Below are 11307 nucleotides of genomic sequence, written 5' to 3'. Positions count from 1 at the left end.
TGCTTGTAATCAATAAGTGTAATCAACTCAGTTTAATTTGTTTCTCATAACATTAGCTTACTTATTTATATGACCCGTGTAAAACTGAATAATTTAAGCAACCGCAGTGATTAGTACGAAAGCGGTTGCTCGCTTTCTGAAAACGTGTGGAAACATTGCTTCGTAGTGGTAGACACCATACTCAAATCCTCTTATATTTTCTGCTTTTAGAAGACGGGCTTGCAATTTTCAGATAGAGCATCTTTGTATTTCCTAATCCATCCAGGATGCCCCGCGAGAATGGTGCGCGTGCAAAGGAAGAGTCATGGCGTTACAAAAGGGCAGCTGCCGCCTCCAGTGGCAGATGGCGCCCTGCCCCAACGTCGGCCGCGGCGCCTTCTGGCGGAGACTCCCAGCCGACCACGAACGTATGGGGACGTTACTGCTGGCCCATCGTGATACCACCCCTTGCCAGGGAGGACCGGGACTATGACTGGTAACATATTTTTTTCATGACTGCATGGCTGTTCATTTTATGTCTGCGTGTTACTCGATGACTCGGAGAGTGGAACATGTATGGCAGCAAGGCGCAGCTGTGAAACAAATTCTAGTGTGGCCATTGCGAATCATGCGGCAGAAGAATACGCGCATTAGCATTAGTGTAACGACGGATGCGGTCACCGTTGACGTGTTCAAAACCGCACGAAGGGGTGACATGCTGCATAGTCCGTCAGTTCACCGTTTCACGCGCCGTATACCACTCGCCGTTTGCCCGATCCAATGCAATCATCACAGTGTCGTAACCCCCCCCCCTCCCCTCTCTGGTTTCCCCATTGTTCATCTCTGATTGGCGACCGCTATTTCCGGTTCACCACACCCCACTTTTTCTCTCGCTCTCTCCCTCTTCTCCCCCGAGAAAATTTGACGCGAAATCGTTGAGCCCTGTTTTACACAAAATCCACCGTCGGTGTTTCCGGAGCGAGAAATCACGACCATATGACTGCAGGAGGTTATCTGGCCGGATTCTGATTTGTCGGCGAGATATGAGCCAAACGAAGTACCGTTTGTTCGGCGCTTCCGTTGGTGTTAGGTTTCTTACTCGAAAGTCAGTGCTCCGCAGTGATACTGCGCCTTTCCTTTCATGTAAACCAATTATAATTATATCTAGCACTGCAGTGAACGCCGATAAGAGGCACGCGATGAGAGGCAAATGGTAAGAGAGGAAGGGTAAGCTTTAGCCATTCTCCTCTTAAAAGACATCTGAGAGATTCTCTAATTTTTTAAATTTTCCTCTTAAGTGTCTGCGTCATTTCAAATATTATAACTCTTTCCAGCTTCATTTTCTGTCTAAGCAATCGCGGCTGTTCAGTAAAAATTACAGGACTGTGCTAGGTCTTGAGAGCTGAAATGGCGAAAACTAAGGAAGGAATTAGCGAGAGGAAAGGCAGGGGTTGAAAAGGTGGATCGATCAGCACATGCCTCCGATACCATAGAAGATCCCTGGAGACAGGCGCATACCACGGCTCGGGACTGAATGTACGGGCCGTCACTGGTCTTTATTACCTTCCAAGAGCTAGGGATCAGGCATGAGCTCCCTGGCAGGTAGATGGGCTCAATAATCCCCAATTATAGGGTTTAATGATGCGATTTCAGCCCAGAAGCGAAAGGTAGGGCTAATTAATTTCTGAGTTAAGAAATTTTGAAAAATGTATGGATTAGCGAATAAGTTTTCTCCTCATCACTTGTTGCTCTCTGAATAGTGAGCAGTGCAGGGTAGGAATTTTCTTCTAATGTGGTGTAATCGTGGTGTAAGGTGAGTGGCTCTGCGAAAGGATCCAGGTTAGGCCGGCTTCTACTCGAGCGTGCAAGTGGGCTGCCTCATTGCCTCCGTTTGCCGCGTGCACTGGCACCCAAATTAGGTGGATTTCTCTTAATTGTTCGCTTGGGTCAATGCGAAAGCCGCTTTACACGACTGTTTTCACTAACTGCATCGTCATTGTCATCCCTACTGTCACCATCATTAGTATCAATATTACCATTATTGTCAACCAAATGCACCGTTATTGTCACCGCTCTACCATCATTATAATTATCACTGACTGCATCGTCGTTGTCGTCGCTAGTATTGTCCCCACGCTGAACAAGGAGAGTTACACTCTATTCCTCACAAGACATTTTCCCGCTGCCTACAGGACCAAACCCATCATCCCTTCCCTAAACACTGACCCTCGCTTCCCCATAGCTACATCTCTATCTTTATATTAACTTCACATACGTATCTGTATGCACAATCGTGAATTATTGTCTTTTTCGGTCGAATTTACTCTTCTTGTGCTGCTATTGGTACAGGCAAGTATGTTATATTACATGTTGCTACTCTGTTCTACCGCTACGCAAATTATGTTTATTTTGTACATATATTTCTTGTTGAGAAAAAAAAATAAACACCGGCGTGGCGTAGTGGTTGGCGCGCTCGGCAGGGGATCGGAGGGATAGTGGTTCGGTTCCCTGCGCGGACAACTTTTGTTTTCTTACCTATCGGTCCGTACGATACATTTCCTGCGGACATTTCAGGCATGCATTTCTGCAGTCCATGAGCCCTAGAAAGCATTTCGAATTAATGCAGATTCACCTTCTACGGCAGCTATCCAATTTTGTGCAGGTTTATCTTACCAACATACCCAAACGGTATAAATTTCATGCAAGATTTTGCGGTGGCGCTTGCCGAGGTACGAATTTCTTCATAGGAGAACGTGAACTTTGGCTGCCCCTCCGCACTTGTAAGCTGAGACGCGGCACAAACGTAATCACGTGGCCATAAACATTCCATAGCTGCGATTTTCGAAGAGCCGAAACCGAAACATTTCGAAAGTGACCACGTGCCTCCAAATGCATGGTTTTTCTTTGCACTGGAACGCCAAAGCAACTGAAGCTCTGTTTTTGCCGTCCTCTTTGTGCGATGAAAGTGCACACGCTGTTTTGAAGCAGAGCTTACTTTTGAGACATGTAACCGTAGTGCACGTTAGGAAGCCTCCGGGATCCCTTGCACGTCATAGCGCTTGTAGTACTTATTTCGAAGCAGAGCTTACTTTTGAGACATGTAACCGTAGTGCATGTTAGGCAGCCTCCGGGATCGCTTGCACGTCATGGCGCTTGTAGTACTTAGTATTTCGAAGTATAGCTTACTTTTGAGTCATGTAACCGTAGTGCACGTTAGGCAGCCTCCGGGATCCTTTGCATGTCATGGCGCTTGTAGTACTTATTATTTCGAAGCAGAGTTTACTTTTGAGACATGTAACCCTAGTGCACGTTAGGCAGCCTCCAGGATCCCTTGCACGTCATGGCGCTTGTAGTACTTATTATTTCGAATCATTGCTTACTTTTGAGTCATGTAACCGTAGTGCACGTTAGGCAGCCTCCGGGATCCCTTGCACGTCATGGCGCTTGTACTACTTATTTCGAAGCATAGCTTACTTTTGAGTCATGTAACCGTAGTGCACGTTAGGAAGCCTCCGGGATCCCTTGCACGTCATGGCGCTTGTAGTACTTTTTATTTCAAAGCATAGCTTACTTTTGAGTCATGTAACCATAGTGCACTTTAGGCAGCCTCCGGGATCCCTTGCACGTCATGGCGCTTGTTGTACTTATTATTTCGAAGCATAGCTTACTTTTGAGTCATGTAACCGTAGTGCACGTTAGGCAGCCTCCGGGATCCCTTGCACGTCATGGCGCTTGTACTACTTATTTCGAAGCACTGCTTACTTTTGAGTCATGTAACCGTAGTGCACGTTAGGCAGCCTCCGCGATCCCTTGCACGTCATGGCGCTTGTAGTACTTATTATTTCGAAGCATAGCTTACTTTTGAGTAATGTAACCGTAGTGCACGTTAGGCAGCCTCCGGGATCCCTTGCACGTCATGGCGCTTGTACTACTTATTTCGAAGCACAGCTTACTTTTGAGTCATGTAACCGTAGTGCACGTTAGGCATCCTCCGGGATCCCTTGCACGTCATGGCGCTTGTAGTACTTATTATTTCGAAGCATAGCTTACTTTTGAGACATGTAACCGCAGTGCACGTTAGGCAGCCTCCGGGATTCCTTGCACGTCATGGCGCTTGTAGTACTTATTATTTCGAAGCATAGCTTAATTTTGAGACATGTAACCGTAGTGCACGTTAGGCAGCCTCTGGGATCCCTTGTACGTCATGGCGCTTGTAGTACTTATTATTTCGAAGCATAGCTTACTTTTGAGTCATGTAACCGTAGTGCACGTTAGGCAGCCTCCGGGATCCCTTGCACGTCATGGCGTTTGTAGTGCTTATTATTTCGAAGCAGAGCTTACTTTTGAGACATGTAACCCTAGTTCACGTTAGGCAGCCTCTGGGATCCCTTGCACGTCATGGCGCTTGTACTACTTATTTCGAAGCACAGCTTACTTTTGAGTCATGTAACCGTAGTGCACGTTAGGCAGCCTCCGGGATCCCTTGCACGTCATGGCGCTTGTAGTACTTTTTATTTCAAAGCATAGCTTACTTTTGAGTCATGTAACCATAGTGCACTTTAGGCAGCCTCCGGGATCCCTTGTATGTCATGGCGCTTGTAGTACTTATTATTTCGAAGCATAGCTTACTTTTGAGTCATGTAACCGTAGTACACGTTAGGCAGCCTCCGGGATCCCTTGCCCGTCATGGCGCTTGTACTACTTATTTCGAAGCACAGCTTACTTTTGAGTCATGTAACCGTAGTGCACGTTAGGCAGCCTCCGCTATCCCTTGCACGTCATGGCGCTTGTAGTACTTATTTCGAAGCATAGCTTACTTTTGAGTAATGTAACCGTAGTGCACGTTAGGCAGCCTCCGGGATCCCTTGCACGTCATGGCGCTTGTACTACTTATTTCGAAGCACAGCTTACTTTTGAGTCATGTAACCGTAGTGCACGTTAGGCAGCCTCCGGGATCCCTTGCACATCATGGCGCTTGTAGTACTTATTATTTCGAAGCATAGCTTACTTTTGAGACATGTAACCGCAGTGCACGTTAGGCAGCCTCCGGGATTCCTTGCACGTCATGGCGCTTGTAGTACTTATTATTTCGAAGCATAGCTTAATTTTGAGACATGTAACCGTAGTGCACGTTAGGCAGCCTCTGGGATTCCTTGCACGTCATGGCGCTTGTAGTACTGATTATTTCGAAGCAGAGCTTACTTTTGAGACATGTAACCGTAGTGCACGTTAGGCAGCCTCGGGCATCCCTTGCACGTCATGGCGCTTGTAGTACTTATTATTTCGAAGCATAGCTTACTTTTGAGTCATGTAACCGTAGTGCACGTTAGGCAGCCTCCGGGATCCCTTGCACGTCATGGCGCTTGTAGTACTTATTATTTCGAAGCATAGCTTACTTTTGAGTCATGTAACCGTAGTGCAGGTTAGGCAGCCTCCGGGATCCCTTGCACGTCATGGCGCTTGTAGCACTTGCAAGAAGAACGTGTTGTGGCAGCGATACTTGCATTTCCTTCTTCGCTCTTTTCTACCTTATAAGAGCTTTGTTTTCCGTAAGAGTGGTGTGATGTGTGATTAAGAGCAGGTGTTCTATCGATACAGGCCAAGCCAACTGCACCTTTTTCCTCAGCGTACCTTTCGGAACACCAATGCTCTTCTCGCGTAAAGCTTGCTGCATTCTGCCACTAATTGCGTAAAATACACACAGTTGGTTCGGTTATGGCAGCCTTAACTATACTAGGTCCGATCGATATAGGCAAACACTAAAGAAAAGACTGTGCTATACACGCGTCGCGAAGTTATACCATTCCCGTCAGTAAGTTCGTAATGATGTGTTACGATGCTCTCTTGCCTTACAGTTAACTTGTCGTTTCTTTCTCTCCCCTTGCCTTCGTCCCTTCACTGGTGGTGTTCTTGTTGTCGTGCCCTTAGATAATGGCACATACCCACGATTGAGGGATTGGCCAGACGTAAATCCAGCAAAAATGGGTATTATGCTGTTTGATATGAGATTAAATACGTACACTGATACATATAAATATGCGCTACGATTGAAAAAAAGGCCCCACAGATCAGAAAAAAAAAAGATTAATTTCGACTTAATCAGGAAATGAAGGGGTCATACGGCGTAATCGGCACAAGTAGCAGGGAGGGTGTTAGCAGATTTGTGTACCACGTAGCGAACCGTTCCGCTGCTGAAAGCCCAGCTGAATAGCGACAAAAATGAAAGCAAATTTGGAACAGTCAGGGTTGTAGATAAACTTTACAAGCAATTTGAAGGAAGAGTTTTCTTTTCAGGGGGAAGCGAAACGGTGACGGGACAGGAAAAAAAATGATCCAACGTCTCATGTTCATTGCAGTATGAACACACCCAGTCGAAAAAAACTACAGAATTGTGTCAAAAATACGACAAAATATCCTGTAGTTCTGTCGTAACCATCAGATTTTTCTGTAGTTCTGTAGCTTTTCTGTAGTATATTTCTGTTGTCTGTAGTTCTGTAGCACATTTCTGTTGTAACTACAGGAAATTCTGATGTTACGACAGAATGTTCTGTTGTCGCAACAGGTTTCCCGTCAAAAACCGCACAGAAATTCTGTTGTAACATCAGAAAATTTTCTGTAGCTTTTTCCGACTGGGCATGGCTGAGAAAGAACAGCCAGATCTGCGAAGATAAAAGCTAAGGGGAGGAATCCTATACCTGAAATTTGTCAGACACACCTCGCACTGACGGGAGACCATTTATACTTCAAACGCCGGAAGTCGCCAAAAGATAGAAAAAGCGAATTTGAGGACTTCATCACTGGTGTGGCTGGCTTGCCTTTTTCAAAATTGTTTTTTTTTTCTTGTCACCTCGCTCATTCGCGGTTCACGTTCTACATTGCTTTCGGCAGCGCGCTCAGCTTGCTGGACCTCGGCCGCCGGCTGCAGGGAGATCAACGAGTGAACACGTCGGATCCGTACAGCACGGGTCCCGGACCGGCCGTGCTGGTGCAGGCCTCCGACGTGTTGGACGAACCACATGGAACCGACCGGTCGCTGGAGGCCATCTTGGCTTCCAAGCGTCACTGGCGCAACGCCGTTCTCATGTTCTCACTCATGGACGCGAACGTCGTCTGTCGCCCCGAGCCAAAGGTATACCCGAGTCAGGTGTTGTGATTGTAGAAATAAGTTTTGTGCCAAGGCCCTATAGCTGTTTCCAACGTTCTTCCCGACCCGTTATGTATATACTGCAGCAATCCTAAAGACGAGATTGAAAAGAGGAACGGAAGAAAAGGATAAAGACGTTGGGCTGAACTTCATTACAACTTCTTCCTGGACGAGTTGGTGCATATTGTACATTATATAGTTAGAGCGTAATAGAACAACCATAGAGACAGACTAACGACACACAACACAAGCGCTTGTCGTTGCTCTGTATCTGTTGTTGTTTGTTTTTGTTTTTTTTTTTTGCGCTCTAACTTTATAATGGGCTGAACTATCGAGCCAGACGCGAAGCCGTTGACCAGCATATAATAATATGCGTAACGATATGCACGTGGAATTTGAGAGAAAATGGAGTTCAGCAGAATTAAAAGTTGAGCTAGTTGAAAGCTGTTCATGATGTCTGATGATGATACAAGACAATCATGATGATTGTCTTTTATTCTTCTCTGTGTCCTCGTTCCGTCTGCGCCCTCTTATCCGTCAAGAAAATGGAGTCTATAATGACGGCATTGTGAAGATGCACAAAAAATATATTTTCCGTACGGTATTCATATAATATTCGCGTGTAGTTTGCATTAATGCGTGGTCGTATGACGTGCAGTCGCGACAATGATGATAGGGAATAGCTTTAACGCAGAGCGTTTGTCACGTGTATAACCAGGTGAACATTTGCAAGTACCGTAAACGTACTGCGTCAGCACACCCTGCGGTGCGCTCACGTATGGATTCATGTAGCTAGGGTATATCTTCTCGACAAGGGAAAATTACTAACATCAGAAGCGCGCTGTCTGATATTATGGCCGCTGCTGTATGGAAGAAGGTAAGTACTTTTCCATATATACTCTTGCCCAGAAAGCCTATACATAGACTCCGCATGTTCCGATAGTTCCCGTATGGGAATCGCCGTCTATAACATTTCACCGGGGAAAGGCTTTGCCTTATAGCTTGGTGGACAGTACTTAATTTGGTTTTGTCTACTGTGCCGTTTTGTGCACGTGACATCGCTTCAGGTGCAGACAACAGCACTGCGGTCAATATCGTGTATATATAGGCCAGGTTGGGATTCGATCAATCGCTCATCTTCGTCGGATCGCACGCTCGACTGTTGTGTATGCACGCCTAGCGCACGCGCGGTGGAAGCGGAGTGCACAGGCACTTTGCACAGCGGTATACGCTTTAATAGAGATATTTAGCATAGCGCTACCGCCTACCGCTACCGTCTAGCGGTACCGTGCGCCGTCAGTACGCATGTGCAGATAAGGGCGCCATATGGCGCTACTTGCAGTGCGATACCAAGACTGACAGGATATAAATATCTCGGGTTATGGATAAACAAAGCACCGGTATACATGGAAAAATACGAGCAGGCCACGAGGGTGAAGGCACGAAGGGATGGCGCGATAATGAAGCACAGGGTGTTAGGGGGTACACAAGGTATGAAGTACTTAAAGGTATTTGGAAAGGAACAATGGTACCAGGGCTTACCTTCGAGAACGCGGTTTTGTGCTTATAAGGACAGAAGTCTAGTCAAGGTTAGAAATAAATCAGAGATCTGTGGGAAGGTTAGCACTTGGAGCCGACGACAAAACCACAAACGAAGCAGTGCAGGGATACATGCGCTGGGTGTCTTTAGAGGCATGAAAGGCTCAGATCAATATATTGCACGAAGAACGCCTCAGGAAAATGGATGACAACAGGTGAGCAGCTAAAGTATTTAAATGCTTATACCGAAAGGGCATTGACACACAGTGGCAGAAAAGGACCAGAAAACTAACCAGTAAGTATTTAGGAAGGCAGGGCAGAGAAATAAAGAACATTAAATGACAGGTAAAGAACACAGAGGCTAAAAACTGGAATAACTCAATGGAAAAGAAGCCGACCCGAGATATATATGGAAATTGGAAACCATAGGAGGAAGAAGGAAACCTTCTGTGACAACTCAAGTCTTTGAAGCTAGATCAGGCCGTCTTAGAACCCGATGCTCAGAAGGAAGTTTAATCAAGATGATGAAACGTGTGCTATGTGCGGTAGATGCCCAGAAACGATTGAATATCTTATACTGGAGTGTGGCAGTGTCCATCCAAATGTCGATGCGGACACAGTCACTCTAGCCGAGGCCCTAGTTGTTTAGAGGCAACAAAGGAAGCGTAAATGAATCGGCGGTAGAGCTTAGCAAGGTACGTTTGGAAGATTGGTGGATAAATAGCAGGGAGGGGACTTATGGAAGCTAAATCGAAATTAAGCGAGGATATTTAACTATAAACCGTATCTAAAAGTGAAGTCGTTAACGTTGAAGATAAAAAAAAAAGGTTGAGCATGGTGATGACTATCACCACGGATGAATGAACATCCGTCGCCATCCATCCGTGCCAGACAGTTTCGCCTTCATTGTATTCATATCGATGTCGAATCAAAAGACATGAGCTCTCTGTGCTCTTCACCGCCATTACGTGTGAAGCTTCATGTTCGCATCTCCGGATCTCATGTTAACAAAGTCAGCGTTTTACAATGCACGTTTCTTAACTGTCCTACTAGCGTTATCGTGCATTTGATCATGCCACCTGAGATGGCGTGGCTAGCATTGAAGAAGGTCGCGACACAGCAGTAACTGCAGTAATACGGCTGTTCTTTCGTGAGGCGTAATATATCCCCATGTTCCGCGTGGAGCGAACAGTGCTAGAAACTTTTGGAGGCCATGGCGATGCTTCAGCCAGACACAACCTCGCCATTTTTGACGAAAAACAGGCTACGATAAACGAGAAGGCAACAAGGCACAATGACACAATGGATTCCATATGCTATCCAAGATCTGCTCATGTCCTTGCGTTGGAAGCGTCGTGAAGCCGCCAAAGTCTTTCATATAGTGATAGCGCTGTATACTGTACCTCCATTGATTCCAAAATGCCCTATAGAACACTCGCCAAAGCGGAACACACGTTTACAGACCGCCCGGCCAACCTTTCATCCTATTTGCGCCATAACCCCCCAAACCTGTTAGATGAGTCCGTATAACGACTTTTTCTGATCCCTGACGGCGGTTAGATTAGCCATGATCCCTGGGGCTACGGACCCTCACCTTCCATGAACTGTTCCCACCTCGCCTGCTGTAGTAGGTACTTCGCCAACCTGTACCTTACCTACGAGGGTAGGTGAGGCCGACCTTCACTCACATGTACCGGTGCCCAGTTTAATGGCAAAACAAAGCTCATTTCCCTTATTCTAGTCCTTCAGACCACCCTTTTCCCTGTGCCGTTATCGACGCGGATATGTTCGTTTCGCCCCTACCGCCTGGAGGACTAGCAGGTCTTGGTTACACATCACTGGAGACTGAGTGTTATGCTGCTAATACAGTTTCTCTCTATCGATCTCTTTCATGCTTTGTGCGAAGAGCGAAAGCTTGCGTTGGAAATAAACTTGCCCCTCTTAACTCCGTAGTACACTGTCGCACAAGCAAGCCTCGCACGAATTGACGCTCAGCATGACCCTCGCAGGACTGGGAGAAGGTGTGGTGTAAGCGTCGTGACCATCGTATCATTCTGGAAAAGAAGCTGCGTGACTCTGAAGCCGAGGTCAACGAACTCGAGGAGCAGCACGCAAGCAAGCGCCGCCACTGGCTGGACGCAGACGCGGCCTTCCTCGAGAACCTGCGCGCCAGCGGTGACAAGAGGATGTCTGGTCCAGGTGCGTTGGAACGCGAGAAAATATGTTTGCACTCGTGTCCACCCCAACATCGGACGGGACTTTTGCATGGGCTTTTTTGTAACGATTCGTTTCATTTTAGCGTGACGTCAGGAGTAACGCCAGCAAGAGGAGGTAATGGAGAGATTTAGCTTACCGTGATCCGCAATCCGCCACCGTGACCCTCTACCGCCCGTGGACGGAGCACACAAGCTGATTGGTCCCGACGCGGTAGGTCTATGTGCCGACATCTAGGGTGCCTCAATGTCAGCGCCGCCGTCCAGGGTGGATACAAACTCGCCGACGCCGCCATATTGAAGCACACGGGATCCGCCGCGCTAGAATGCGTAACGGCGCCGTTCTTGATTTCGGCGCTTCAGAGGGCTTTGAGTTGAATTGTCTTTATCATCAGTATCGCACTGCGTGGAATTTCACTCTCAGTAGCCATT

At 46.8% G+C, this 11307-nt stretch overlaps 1 protein-coding gene across 1 annotated transcript; it reads left to right on the top strand.

Moving 5' to 3' along the window:
- The first annotated feature begins 266 nt into the window (after positions 1 to 266).
- Positions 267 to 10966, top strand: LOC146189204 (uncharacterized). Its single transcript, XM_084605204.1, has 4 exons — positions 267 to 475; positions 6868 to 7108; positions 10672 to 10861; positions 10962 to 10966. The coding sequence occupies exons 1-4, from the start codon at positions 267 to 269 to the stop codon at positions 10964 to 10966; spliced, it is 645 nt and encodes a 214-aa protein (XP_084461330.1).
- The last annotated feature ends 341 nt before the right edge of the window (positions 10967 to 11307 follow it).

Source organism: Amblyomma maculatum, chromosome 5 (genome assembly GCF_055883805.1).
Source record: "Amblyomma maculatum isolate TAMU_Amacu chromosome 5, ASM5588380v1, whole genome shotgun sequence".
Lineage (NCBI taxonomy): Eukaryota > Metazoa > Arthropoda > Arachnida > Ixodida > Ixodidae > Amblyomma > Amblyomma maculatum.
Note: the sequence above shows the minus strand (reverse complement) of the source record. Positions and strands in the feature narration are given on the sequence as shown.